The 14,935-nt window shown below is 44.2% G+C and overlaps 1 protein-coding gene across 5 annotated transcripts in view; it reads left to right on the plus strand.

The window, feature by feature from the left end:
• The first annotated feature begins 7,088 nt into the window (after positions 1–7,088).
• The window catches only part of Kdm5c (lysine demethylase 5C), a 40,041-nt gene continuing 32,194 nt past the window's right edge, over positions 7,089–14,935 (plus strand). For all 5 annotated transcript variants that reach the window (XM_059250254.1, XM_059250250.1, XM_059250252.1 and 2 more), the window contains exons 1-4: positions 7,089–7,577; positions 11,057–11,134; positions 13,246–13,368; positions 13,648–13,818. In XM_059250254.1, coding sequence (XP_059106237.1) covers positions 7,428–7,577; positions 11,057–11,134; positions 13,246–13,368; positions 13,648–13,818 — 522 coding nt within the window. In that variant the 5' untranslated portion in view covers positions 7,089–7,427. The remainder of the gene's footprint in view (positions 7,578–11,056; positions 11,135–13,245; positions 13,369–13,647; positions 13,819–14,935) is intronic.

Here is a 14,935-nt window from a genome sequence, read left to right on the forward strand (position 1 = left end):
GGGCATGATGGCACTGGCCCCTAATCTCAGCTACTCTGGAGGCTGAGGAGGGAGGACCACAAGTCCTAGCTTGGGCTACAGGACTGAAAAGTGAGTTCAAGACCAGCCTGGGCAACCAAGACTCTGTCTTTTTTTTTTAATTATTTTATTTTATGTGTAGGGGTGTTTTGCCTGCATATATGTCTGTGCACATGTGTGCCTGGTGCCTGTGGCTTTGGATCCCCTGGAACTGGAGTTACAATTATGAGCTGCCATGTGAGAATTGAACCTAGGTCTCTGGAAGAGCAGACAGGGACTTTAACCACTAAGCCATCCCTCCAGCCTCCCTACACCTTTAAAAACTTTTGAGATAGGGTCTGGAACTTGCTATGTCGACCAGAATGCCCTTGAGCTCACAGAGAAGGTGTCTACACTCTGAGACCCTGTCTTAAAAAGCAAAAGACATAAAGCCAGGTGGTGGTGGCACACCCCTATAATCCCAGCACTCGGGAAGGTAGATCTCTGAATTTGGGGCCAGCCTGGTCTACCCAGAGAAACCCTGTCTTGAAGAAACAAACAAACAGGCAAAAGATATTAAAGATAAGCTGGGAATAAAACTTAGTGATAGGGGTGCTTGCCTAGCACACACTGGTCTTAGGTTCAATCCCAAATACTATAGAAACAAACCAACAAAATCAATGAGCACGGAATTGTAGAGCTCCTTTAAGGTGATCCTGTGTCCTTTGACATGTCTCCATCTTTCTTTAAGTATCACCTTTTTTCCTGGCACCACCCTTAGATAGTTTTCTAATTTCCCTGCCCCAGCCCATAAATCAGGTTTTTGTTTGTTGTTTTGTTTTTTAATGAAGATTCTTTCTTGTAAAGAGTTTGGAAATCAGGACCTAGAAAGGGCATGGTGGCTCACAAGTTTGTAGAATGAAGCAAGAGGGATGCTGTGAATTCTAAGACTGCCTAGGCCAGTGAGTGAGACCCTGTCTCATTCTACCTACTTACCTCCAAAAAAGAGAGAGATTAAGATTTAGACATTAGGATTATAGATCTATGTTAATAGTATCATCATATTTGGAAAAAGCTTCAGCATCTATTGATGATTTTCCAAGTCCGTTATTCCTTCCATGTTTTTTTTGTTTAGAATTCTAAAAGTTCTCAGATGAGTATAGTGATACATAATAATCCTAGACCTTAGGAGGTGGAGGCAAGAGGATCAGGAGTTCAAGGCCAGCCTGGGTTCCGTGAAATCCTGTCTCAAAAAAACCAAAAGAAGAATAAACAAACTTTCCCTTTTCTCTGTGTATATCAGTGTGGAGTTACGGATTTTTATTTGAATCAATTTAAAGTCTACTAGTGTCATAATTCATTTTGAATTATCATTATTTTGATTATATGATTTTGTTGTTAACTATCTGTCTCCATCTTTCTTTGAGCATCGCCTTTTTTTCGTCACCATAAGATACTCTTAGTCTTATAATTTCCTAATTTCTTAAATTGTACACATACTATACACCTATATTTCTTTTTGAGTATGTCTCTGACTCTCTCACTCTCTATCTCATATATCTTGCTAAGGCCCGTATAATAGTTCAGGGTAGAATCTGGATATGGTGGTACAAACCTATAGTCCCACCCACTTGAAAGACTGAGACGGTTGAATGGCTTGAGTACACAAGCTCAAGATCAGCCTGGCCAACATAATGGTGCTACTCCATCTCAAAAAAAAGAATAGAGGCCGCAGCGGCGAAGGCTCATCAGTGAAGCACACTGGCTGCTCTTGCAGAGAACTCAAATTCAATTCCCACACCCACATGACAACTCACAACTGTATGTAACTCCAGTTCCAGGGAATCCAGTGCGCTCCAAAGACACAAACCTACATTCAGGCAAAACACCTGAATACATAAAATAATGATAATAATAAAAATTTTAAAAATATTCCATGGTAGAGAGATAGTAAATGGTTCACGAGTGATGTAGAAGAGGATGGTGGAGGTGGGAGGAGATGGATTCCAGAGAATTTGGGAGTTGGGCAAGGTGGTTCCTGCCTATAAACACAGTACTTAGGAGGTAGAGGCAGGAGGATCAGGAGTTTAAGGTCATCTTTGGCTACATAGCAAGTGAGGCCCCATGTTGAACAAATAAACAAGCAAACAGCCCCAATCAAAGACCAAATAACAAAAGACAATGCATACCTATTTTGGAATTTTACAGACCTAATTTAAAAGGAGACATAGGGGTTGGAGGGACAGCTCAGAGGCAGAGCACCTGTTTAGCATATATGAGACGCGATGTTCAGGGTACTGGGTTTCATCCCTACCACTAAAGCACAGTGCCATTCTCATGCAGTTTATTTACAGACTAGATGGCAGTATGATTCGGAGCCCAGGCAAGACCCTGAGTTATTGCTCTGCCTAATGTTCTATTCCAGCCCACCTCTCCCAGGTGGCTGGATGAGGCCAAGCCAGCCTTCACCACAAAGTCAGATCCCTGTTGCTTCCTAATTCTGAAACCTGCAGCGCCCAGTCTCTGATTGGTCCCCAATAAGACTTGAAGCTTGGAAAAGGAACTCATTTCCCTAAACACTTTTCTGTGTGAGGAACAACATCCGAGACTTTCACAGGTAGAATTTGGGGGGACTAAGACAGTTGTAGGTTTGAATTCTGGCTCTGCCACTTTCCAGTTATGTGACTTGCACTTGAGTTTCATTCTCCTCATCTGCAAGGCAGAGATAATACTACTCCATAGCACCTGGCCCTTGAAGAAAGGCAGACATAATTATCTCTAATGAAAGGATTACTTAAGTTCTTTCTTTGAACAAGAAAATCAAGGATCGGGGATGTGAGGTACTTGGCAGATCCCAGTGAGTGAATATCTGCTCCAGGAAGGCATGCCTTTGTATTTCCACCTGCTCACAAAAGTTTCTGGTGCATAGTATGACTTTCACAAATAGGAATTAATGGACTCAGTCTCACTGGCTTCAAAGAGTGTGCAGTTTTCTTCTGCCCTGTAGTACGTCTAGGCTAAGGACAATAGAGAAGACTGTAGAAGACTGAGTGGTACTGAGACCAAAAGCCTCGTGTTCTTTACCCTTTATTGAGCTCCTCCAGGTAGAAAAGTCAAACTGCCTTTAGCTGAGGAACAGCAAACTCACCAACCTTAATTTTACTCACTTTTCTCCTGCCTGTTCCTCTTACTTTATATTGTTATTATCATTACTATTACATGTGGGATTGGATCTTGCTATATAGCTCATGTTGGCCTCAAACTCAAAATCCTCCTTATTTAGCCTCCTTTGTGCTAGGATTGCTGGCAGAGCCACTTTTTTAAAAAGTTTTTTTTTTTTGAAGCAAATAGTCTTTTTTTTTAACTACCTGAATCCTTAAAAAAATTTTTAGTACATTTATTTATCTTTCTGTGTGTGTGTGTATGTGTGTGTGTGTGTGTGTGTGTGTGTGTGTGTGTGTGTACTACATTGAGCTGCATGTGTTGAGGTCAGAGGACAACTTGTGGGAGTTGGTTCTTTCTTTTCATCATGTGAGCCTTGGGGGATCGAAACTCAGTTTGTCAGGCTTGGTGGCAATTGCTTTTACTGAGCCATCTCTCTGGACCCGAATCTTTTTTTTTTAAATCATATTTATATATTTATTATTTGTGTGCATTTTATGTGTGGGCATGTTTGTGCTACACTGTGCATGTAGAGGTCAGAGAATAGGAGTCAGTCTGTCCTTCTACCACGTGGGTCCTGGGGATCAAAATCAAGTCATTAGGCTTGGCAGGAAGTGCCATGACACCAACTCACCAGCCTTGAACCTTTTTAAAAAGTTTTTTGGGAATATTTATTTATTATTTTTATTTTATATGTATGAGTGTTTTGTCTGCATGTATGTATGTGCACTGTGTGCATGCCTGGTGCCCTTGGAAGCCAGAAGAGGGCACCAGATCCCCCGGAATTGGAGTTGAGGATGACTGTGAACTGCCATGTGGGTGCTGAAAATAGAACCCAGATCTCTGCAAGAGCAGCAAATGTTCTCAACTGCTGAGCCATCTTTCCAGCCCCCGCCCATCCATGAATCTTATCATTACCTTAAATACTTATCCTTACTTAGCTTATAAGGAAATGTATCTAAGCAGGGCATATGATAGGAAAAACATTTGACCAGGAACCTGCAACTTCTGCAACACTGGCGAGTTGTTAAATCTTTCTAGAACTTGATTCCTCTTCCACAGAATGGAAACTTGACTTACATCTTTCCCAAGGCTGGGTGTGTTGGCTCATGCCTGTAACCCCAACATTTTGGCGGCAGAGGTAGGAGGATCTTTCTGAGGCCAGCCTGGTTTGTGTAGTGAGTTCAGGCCAGTTAGGGCTACATAGTCAGACCCTGTCTCAAAAACAAAACAAAACCCCAAACAACAAATGAAAAAAATATGAAAATATTAGCTGGGCACAAGGGATATTCTTTCTGTTTTGAGACAGGGTCTTGAAGCTCAGGCTGGCCTGGAACTTGATATGTAGTCCAGGTTGGCCTGAAGAGTCAGTTCTTCTGCCTCAATTTAGGATTGCTGGCAGAAGCCACTACACTGCAACAACAGTGAGATCTGCATTGAGCTTTACTTTGTAATGACTGCTAACTTTATGAAACAAAAAATAACAACTACCAAATAACTGAGGGACTGCTATGCACCAGGTACTGTCGGACAATTCTGCAAGGCAGGCATTTTCATCCTCATTTCAGTTTCAGTTAGGACTAGAAAATAGCAGAGCTAGAGAGATGAGAAGGCAGGTTGTGGCAGGAATCTTAAAAGGTCTTATTAATAAAATCAAACCTGAGCCAGTTATTGGGGTGAATGCTGGAAGATCAGAGAAACAGAACAAGCCACAGCTTCCTCACCTCGACAGTTCCTCAGATGATCCTGTTTCCTCAGACTGGAAGCTTCTGTGTCCTCATCCAAATGGCTCTCAGCTGAACTGCTGCTCAAAAGCCTGAAAGCTTAACCAGCTAAAAAGCTTCTAGTTTCTGGTCCTCACGCCTTATATACCTTTCTGCTTTCTACCACCACTCCCTGGGATTAAAGGCTCGCTTTCTGGCGAGGCGTGAGTCACCATGCCTGGCTGTACCTTGAACACATGGATTTCTGCCTCTGGAATGCTAGGATTAAAGGCGTGTGCTACCACTGCCTATCCTCTATGTTTAATATTGTGGCTGTTCTGTCTCTGACCCCAGATAAGTTTATTAGGGTGCACAATATTTTGGGGAACACAATATCACCACAGCAGGTCTGTGGGACTGCGAGGTGTGAACTTCTCCCTGTGTACCCTACTTCTTCTGCTAGGATGGCTTAAGCTTAGTCCTGAAGTAGAATCTACTTAGTTTGTTACTGTATGTGATTAGTAACAGTTAACAACAGGAGCAATAATACTCCTCCCCTTCAAACACATTCAAGCTATGGTAGATTCTTTATAGTATACAAGAAATGTTTGCAAAGAGTACATTATTTTCAGTCAATATAAGCTATCAGTTATAAAATGCATTCGTTTTTCTTTTGTTTACTCAACATTTATTGCTTACTATACAAGGTACTAAGGGTCCCTGCGCTTAATTAATTCAGTCTGATGGGAGAATATAAATTTAATTAGCATGTGCACAGGTACTCAAGCAGTGGACACACAATCTGTGCATATAGGTACACACTTGATGAATAATTTAGATGATCCTCAAATACAGATATATGTCACCACCACTCCCAAGTACTTTTTGTGTGTGGTGCTATGGGTTGAATCCAGGGCCTTACATATGCTAGACAAATGTCTACCATTGAGCTACATCTCCAGCACCAAAGTACTGGTTTGATATATAGCTGCCACGGATGAACCTATGGAGAAACAGCTTAAGGAACCTGCATACGGTAGATGTACATGTAGTAGATACTAAAATACATATTACAACAGCTACCCACAATAATTACAACCTATATGCAGGCAAATGTTTGGAAAGCAGTACACTACAGGTTCACAAATTGGCAAACAGGTGTTTTACACAGAAGTCATTGGTGGGTGATGGATAAAATACACTGTTGTTTAAACAGCCAATAGTTAAAATACAAAAACAGGGTTTGGGGAGATGGTTCAGTGGTTAAGAGCACTTATAACTCTTGCATCCAGCACCCACGTGGTGGTTCTCAATTATCCATAACTCCAGTTCCAGGTAATTGGACGTCGTCTTCTGACCTCGACTGGTACCAGGCGCACATATGGTGCATATACATGGAATAAACAAAAATGTAAACATCCAGGCTTTTTGTTTTTGGTAGCAGTAGTTGCACCAAAGTATATACACCCTTAGTGTTTACACAGTTCAATGCATACAGAACAGCTGAAAGCATTCATTAAAATGCTGATGGCCAATGATGCTGGGGTAAGCATAATATATTTTTACTCTAAGTGGGATCAAAGCTTCTAAAAATCCACATTCTCTAGGGAGTGAGGAGTTTCCTGCTTTCCTTTAAAAATAAAACAACAACAAAAAAATCCCAGAGGTGTAAATCTTGTAAGTCTTCCCCCAGTAGCGGGCACACTGAATGGGGGGGGGGGGGAGGCGGGAGGGGGCGGAGATTCCTCGAAATCGCCGCCTTCCATGGTTCACACAGAAAAGACATGGGAGAAAAAGTAAAGGACATTGGGGAGGAGCTGAAAGCCTGCTTGGGATCTAGGGTGTGTGCGTGCGCGTGCGCGAGTGTGTGCGAGCGCGCATGGGCGCGTTTCAGTTCGGGCCCACTACCTATGGGCACCAAGCTCCTCTTCCGGTTTGTCTAGAGACTGCGCATGCGCATCACTGGCCTTTAAACGTGCACCGCCGGTCCATCCGGTAAAAGGATCCGGTAAACAAATTACAATTTTGTTCCTCCGCCACTGAGATGAACTATTTTCTCTCTGTCTGGTAAATACTTTTAACTAACCACCTCCAAATAAGGAGCACATAACACCCGATTTATCTCAGTCATCACATAATGAAGGCTTCCTAGGATTTATTCTGACTCAAAGTAAATAAAACTCGGAGAGCCACCTCGCGGAGGGATCTGGTTTGTTGTGGTGAGGTGCAGAGGTGGGGGGAGGAGACGCTGACAAACCAAGATGGCGGTGGCGGCGATGAAACCTGCGGCGACTGGGACTTAACTGTAGTAGCGAAGGCTGCAATAGTTGGGAGGCAGCGGTAGGGTGTGGAAGAAACGGAACAAGATTAAGGGCTGGTAATAGGAACCTTAGCCTGAGACTTTTAGAGCACGGCACCCGCCCCCCTCGGCCCTTTACGGGCGGTGGCCGTCCTGCTTAGGGCCTAGACTCCGAGAAGTGCCTCGGTTTCAGACAGCGGCGGCGCCATGAGTCCTTAAGGGCGGTCTGAGCCCTCCCGATCTCTGGCCCAGCCCTCGGGCCCACCATGGAGCTGGGGTCCGACGATTTCCTACCGCCGCCGGAGTGCCCGGTGTTCGAGCCTAGCTGGGCCGAGTTCCGAGACCCTCTTGGCTACATTGCGAAAATCAGACCCATCGCCGAGAAGTCCGGCATTTGCAAGATCCGCCCACCTGCGGTAAGGCCGGGAGCTGATGGTAGCCGGCGGCGAGCTTGTGGGTGGATCCGGGTAGCCAGTGGTGAAGTCCCGGGTGGAGGGCAGCAGGTGTGGGAAGATGAATTGGCTGGGATCTTGTGGATGCCTCGCGAATCGGAGGAAGGGTGCTGGGGTCAGGGGTTCCCTCGTTTTGTGGCATGCAAGTGACCTGGGTTTGAGCCCACTCCCACCCTGCTCTTGAGAATTTCTCTTGGTTCAGTACACAGATGCTTAGTGGGCTGGGGAGAGTTTGTGGGGAGGCACAAGAATACATCTCTTTCTTTGTATTATCTAGATCAAAGCTATGCTAAGTAAGGACTACTGTCATTTTAAGGCAGGCTGTGTGGTGTAGTGGAAAGATCACATCTTTAAAGGGAGACAGACTTGAATTTAAAACTACTTAGAAGGTTAGCATCTGTATGACCTTGGGCATGTAAGGTAATCTCTGAGCCTGTGAATTGTGTGCTAGGAATAATTAGATTAAACTAGGTAACATAGTACACTCTGGTAAGTGGTAATTACTGTGACTGTGAAGGTGCTTGATGTGGTCATTGGTTTGATCCTACGTGTGTTGACTCATGTTTACTCACACCCTGTCAGGCCAATTCATCTATGAAAATATCCTGGCCTGATCAGTCAGGAAATCATTCTCACAGTGGGCGCTCATTCTGGCTTCTCAGAGATGGGTTTAGGAAATTGTTCCGTTTTCTAGTTGAAGGCAATGTCAGAACTTTCCTGCACATGGTCTCCACAGACTTCCTGTGGAGAAATTTAGACCAGTTAGCTTGGTATGCCCTTCTCAGAAGATTTCTCCTCTACCTCTGGCCAGAATGTAGCTGATCCTATAAGATAAGGCTTTCTTGGGTTCTCAGAAACAGTGGAGCTATGGAAATCTCCCTTGATTCCCAAATATTAGTAGAAAGGACCCTATTTTTGGTACTAGTCCTGACTAGACCAGAAGTTTCCCAAGGCTAGGACAGGCTGCTGCCTTGCTGACACTGGAGGAGAAATGATGATCAGTGTTTAGGGAGCACGTGGGATTTGGTGGACTGGATTGAGTTTGCTTGCAGCAATGTATTTCTGAGGAGGTGATTCAGAATGTGGAGGCTTATTCCCACCTGAGGAGAGCACCACAGGTCTCCTTATCCGACGTAATGTTTTTGGTACCCTTCCACTGGTTGGTTTTAAATGCATCCTCTAGGCCCTAGGGTCTAGGAAGTGTTGGGTAAGCTAATTTCTTCCTTGTTGGAGCCTGGCTACAGGTGTCTGAGGATGCTTTTCTGTGGTGAGAGAGTCATATAGCTGATAGTAACAGGTCAGGAAGGTCAGCAGAGAGGAAAGGTTAGACTCCTGGATCTCCTTAAGGAAAATTCCTTGAAGTAGTCAGGAGAGGCATTTCTGACATGGGATAATTGAGGTCGGAATTTCCCTTTTTCTCCCTTGAGCTTTTGGGCAGGTTGGCCTTATATAGGTGCTATTACCCTGCGTTGGAGGACCAGGATGGGAAGGAATGACAAGTCCATGGTGTGTGTGTGGCCATAGGGACTGTCCTTTGGTAGGCTTCTTTTCTCTGATAGCATGTTTCTTTCCAGCCCAAGAGACCTGACTCTGTTTTTGCTATTGTTGATGATTTTGTGTAGGCGCTCCCCACTTTTCTCTATCTCCCTTCCACCACCTTTAGGCCCTAAAGTGTTTGGAACTTGAATTACTCACCCAAGTGATGCTTGGGCCCAGGATGCAAACCTGTGTGTGAGTAGGTATTGGAGTTTGTCTTACAGGGGTGGTTTTGGGTTTGAATTTCAGAGCATAGGACTTGGATGGGATATATGCGAGCATCATAACTTCTTGAATTAGTTTGTTACCATATTCTGAATGCCATTATCCCGAGCATTTGTACTCGTATGGGACTCAAGAGGTTTGCTGAACCTTCCCCATCTATCTGTTGCATCTATAGCTCCTGCTTTAGGATTTCAGTTCTACACTCTCCTGTCAGGTGCTTGATGTTGCACTGATTTTTTAGAACTTGGCTGAGCAGGAAAAAGGGGTGCCTGGAGTTTTGGGTTCGAGCACCTTTCTGTCTGGGCTATCTGTGCTGATGAGAGTGTTGTAGTTTGGTAGAAGGTAAGAGGGTGTAGGGAGCTCCACTGGGCTTAAGCCATACCATTTTAGCCTTTTTTTTTTTTCTCTCCTGCTTTACTTGGCCTCAGGTGCTTTCTGTCTACTACTGTGGGTTGGGGAAGAACATGTGTACTTTCAAATATGAATCCTCCGAGAGCATGCATGCAGAAGAGATCAACAGCCTTCTTTCTGTTTTCCCATTCCTTTACCCTCCTTTCATATGTATGCACTTGGATATGAATGCTAGTAGCTTGGTGTAGTGCAAAGAACCAGTGATCAGAGGACAGGGGTTCTGGTGTTGGCTCTATTGCTAACTAGCATATAATTTCTTCTCTGGGTCTTACTTTTCCCATTTGTAAAATGAAGACATTGATCTAGGTTATTCTAGGGTCTTTTTACCACTTCCTATACAACAGAACTCCAGGGAAGAGAGGACTGTCTGGGGAAGTATTCGGGAGGCTGTTGGGATGGGGAGTCTTCATAGCTATCGTTTGGGTAGGACAGAAAAAGCTCCAACTTGGCATAGTAAAGCTCTTCCTGCTTTCATTAATTTTTCTTGGCTTCCCCTCCGTAAATCCTTGCATTCTTTGCCACAACTGTTAGGCTTCCCACTCCCAGACTTCCTTCCCTGCTTCTTATACCGACAAGTATATGAGAGAGGACCACAGGAAGGACACTTTTCAGACCTGGTGAGTGAGTAAGATGTGCAGATTCATGTTCCTTGGTCTTTCCTGCAGTGTCTTCTGTGACTCTTAACAGAGAGAGCAGACACTGACAGCCTAAACTGTTAATTCCTGCCAGAACCAGAGTTGAGTTACCCCGCATGGGTATTCATGGGTGGGGCAGACTTAGACATCAAATGTCTTGTGAGGAAGCCAGGGCCAGAATTCATATGCCCACCTTTACAGATTAGAAAACAGATTCAGAAAGGTAGCTAGTAACTAGTAGAGCTACAACATGAACCCAGGTCATTTGACTCCAGGTCCTGCGTGGTTGCCAGAACTTGATGATGCGGTATACGGAGGGAGGGTTTGTGGTTAACTGTTTTGAGCTTTTTATACTTCTCAAAATCCTAGCACTTTATTGTTGGGAAAGACTTAGAAGTTTACCAGGGCATGTACATGAGGCCTTGCATATGGGCCTGAGGGACTCTTATGCCCTGTTATAAGTCCTGGGAAGAGTTGGGAGTGTGTGTGTCCATTCAGATGTTTCCCAGGCTGATGGATTTAAGTTGTCTGGAAGTTTTAGGAAGTGTTAATGGAACACTGAACTGCTTTAGGTGCACTGTGATCTTGCATTAAAGTGGAATAATCTAAGTTCCTTTCCATTTTCTATTCTCCTAGGATTGGCAGCCACCCTTTGCTGTGGAAGTGGACAACTTCAGATTTACTCCCCGAATCCAGAGGTTGAATGAGCTGGAGGTGAGATTACCGGCTGGTGATGGGGTTTGGAGAGGGTTAAGTGTGCCCAGGACATAAAAGAAGCTTTGGAGCTCCAGATATAAGGGCAAGGACAATGCACTTTTTTTTTTTTTCCTTCCTAGCTTTTCCAGACAGGGTTTCTCTCACAGAAATCTTCCACTTGTCGTCCCCGTCCGTGTCCACACCCCCCCCCACCCCTGCTGGGATTAAAGGCGTGCAAGACTGCCTCCTGGCCACTTTTTTGATTTGATAACCCAAAGGCTGGAGATGTTCTTTTCCCACAAAACTTTTCTACTTACGAATTTTCCCTGTCAATACCTACCCTACCTGGGACAACAAAAGGTAGTTGTGTGCCTGGCCGAAACCTCTTCCTTCCTTGACCTCATATCTAATTTATCCATGGCTTTGTGCTTCCTCCTTCCCCCATTAATATGCATCTTTGAGCCTTTTTAAATATTCTAGTGGAGTATTGGGCCCAGTTGAACACCAATACCCTAAATTTCGCTTATTTTTGAGACCAGAGTTCTTCAGCATTGGCACTATTGACAATTTGGATCAGATTTGTTTGTTTGTTTATTTTTGGTCATGGGGTAGTTGTGTGTGGGTGTACATGGAACACAAAACTGTTCCCCATTGAGAACTACTGCCCTAAACTCAGTCTATACATTGTTCCAGTCAGAACCAGAGTAATGTGTTGTAAGAAGTATGAGTTCCTTGGAGAAATAAATCTGACCAGGTCTGTGGCTGGTATAGCTGTGGCCAGGTATTACCTAGCACTGAACAAGGGTGAGTCTTCCAGAGGCTACTTAATGAGGGGAAGGAGGAGCAGGGATGAGGCCAAGTTTGGAAACGTAAGGGGTTCATATGGAAGGTGTTCTTAGCCCCTTAAGGATTCTCACTACCAAGGAACTTTAATTCATTTTTTTTTGTGTGTGTGTGTGTGTTTTGTTTTGTTTTGTTTTTTGAGACAGGGTTTCTCTGTGTAGTTTTAATGCCTGTCCTGGATCTCGATCTGTATACCAGGCTGGCCTTGAACTCACAGAGATCCGCCTGTCTTTGCCTCCCAAGTGCTGGAATTAAAGGCGTGTGCCATCACCACCTGGCTAATTCATTTCTTACCATAGATAGACCTTAGTTCTTCTCTACCTAGGACTCAAAGAACTGACTAAAAAAGAAAAGGGCCTCTGTCTCAAGTGATTAAGTTAGGGATTTAGGACCTTTGGGGACCCTTCTTAGGCCAGTGAGATTTTAGGCAAGCATGGGAAGTCTTGTTTCTAGGCTCTTTCGTCCATATCAGGTCTTGAGTTAGCCAGGTACCATTCTGTTTCAGTATGCCATCTTAGTTCTTCAGACCATTCTCATAATCCAGCCACTACAAAACAATTTTTGTGGTACAAAAGGAGATGAATGTGCTACTTTGGAGCCCTGTATAGAACTTAGATAAAATTCTAAAGTTTCCAGAAGGTCTTCACTACTCTTGTTAATTAAGTCCGTATCTCTGGGGTAAGTGTACTATTTTCCTTTTCCCATTTTTTTATTATCTGAGACGGTGTCTCATGTAACCCAGGCAGGCCTCAAATGTAATGGAGACTAGACTTGAACTCTTCATCTTCCTGCCTCTACCTTTCAAGTGCTGGGATTACGGGTGTAAGCTACCACACCTGGCACTTATTTTCTAATAAAAATACATGGGGATGTAGTGAGTAGTGCTCATTTGCTCAAATGCAGGAAATCAGTAGTAGCAGAGAGAAAGCTAAGCTTAGAGTTACTTGATATTTGTATATCTTAGTGCTTGTTATGTGACAACTCTTCTGGTCCTATTTCTTCATCTGTGCAAGAGATAATAATACACAAACAACTTTGTCAGGAGAATGAGAGAGAATATATATAGACTCTTATGACCTTCTGGAAGATGAGAGAGAAGTGGGGCCAAGCACTGTCAGAGGCCAGAGCTCATTTCACTGGGAGAAGTCAACTTTGTTCCTTTCCTCTCCTAAGTTGGAGCCAGAACATGGGTCACTGTGGAGTGTCGGCGGTGGGATGGAGTGTTGGTGGTAATGGATGGGTGGTGGTAGGAGGTGGCCAGTGGTTTTGAGCCATTTCTTCTTTAGGCCCAGACAAGAGTGAAACTGAACTATTTGGACCAGATTGCCAAATTCTGGGAGATCCAGGGCTCATCCTTAAAGATTCCCAATGTAGAACGGCGGATCTTGGACCTCTATAGCCTCAGCAAAGTAAGAACAGGTTTTTCTCAAATATTCCCCAACCCTATCTTAATAAACCCTTGCTACTCTAGGACCCCTTTTGGTTTGGATATTGGGTCTCTGGGCTATAATGGAAGGGGTAGACTGGTAGCATAGCAGCATGTTTTCCCACCTCTTGCAGCAGTGTGAGATTGGGAGAAGGGGTAGCTCCTAGTGAAGGGAGAGGCTGCAGGTGCTTCCTTACCCTTTCTGTAGGCCTGCTTCTACATGTTCACATGCGTAGCTCATGTCCCTTGCTCTTCCTTTCAGATTGTGGTGGAAGAAGGTGGTTATGAAACTATCTGCAAGGACCGTCGATGGGCCCGTGTGGCCCAACGCCTCAACTACCCACCTGGCAAAAACATCGGTTCCCTGCTACGCTCTCACTATGAACGCATTGTTTATCCCTATGAAATGTACCAGTCTGGAGCCAACCTTGTGGTAAGGATGCCAGGCTGTGGTAGAGTAAGAAAGTCTTTATCCCCGGACACATATTGGCACACTTCTTTGTTTATTTTTAATATTTATTTATTTATTTATTTATTTATTTATTTATTTATTTATTTATTTATGTGTTTGTATTTGACACAGGGTCTTGATATGTGGCAGGCATATCTAGTTACCACGTAGCTAGCCCATTTACTCTACTTACCATGTAGCTCAGACTACACATAAAACTTTTTGGTGGCAAGTCCGGAGGTGACTAATAAGTCCTCCTACTTCAGTTCCCCAAGTGGGAGATTTCAACTGCCATGTCATTGTTGTCTTAGATTCTTTTTTATTTTCTTTTGAAACAGGGTCCTCCTATAGCCCAAGCTGGTCTCAAACTTTGTAGGCAAGGACGAACTTGAACTCTTGATCCTCCTGCTTCCGCCTTCCAGGTTACTGAGATTATAGGCATGCACCGCCATGCTGAGTTTAAGCAATATTGGGGATCAAACTCTGCCTATGTCCATGTTAGGTAAATACTTTAACAACTGAGCTGCGTCCCCAGATTGATAACTTGAGCTTTATAAATTGCATTTATGGTGTGTGCATGCAATGCACATGGAGGTCAGAGGATCATTTTTTAGGACTTCATTCTCTTCTTCCACCATGTGGGTCTGTGGGATTGAACTGAGAGTCTCAGGCTTGACAGCAGGTACCCACTAAGCCATCTCGCTGGCCCCTTGGCCTTGAACTCTTGATTCTCTTTTTCTCAGCCACTCAAATGCTAGGATTACCAATGTGTACCACCGCACACTAGTACTCTTATTAAGACTGTTTCCGCCAGGCGGTGGTGGCGCACGCCTTTAATCCCAGCACTCAGGAGGCAGAGCCAGGCGGATCTCTGAGTTCGAGGCCAGCCTGGGCTACCAAGTGAGTCCCAGGAAAGGCGCAAAGCTACACAGAGAAAACCCTGTCTCGAAAAAGCAAAAAAAAAAAAAGAGAGAGAGAGAGAGAGAGAGAGAGAGAGAGAGAGAGAGAGAGAGACTGGTTCAGAGAGAGAGAGAGAGAGAGAGAGAGAGAGAGAGAGAGAGAGAGACTGGTTCCATGAATTGGAGACTAGGAAAGTAGA

Source organism: Peromyscus eremicus, chromosome X (assembly GCF_949786415.1).
Source record: "Peromyscus eremicus chromosome X, PerEre_H2_v1, whole genome shotgun sequence".
Classification (NCBI taxonomy): Eukaryota; Metazoa; Chordata; class Mammalia; order Rodentia; family Cricetidae; genus Peromyscus; species Peromyscus eremicus.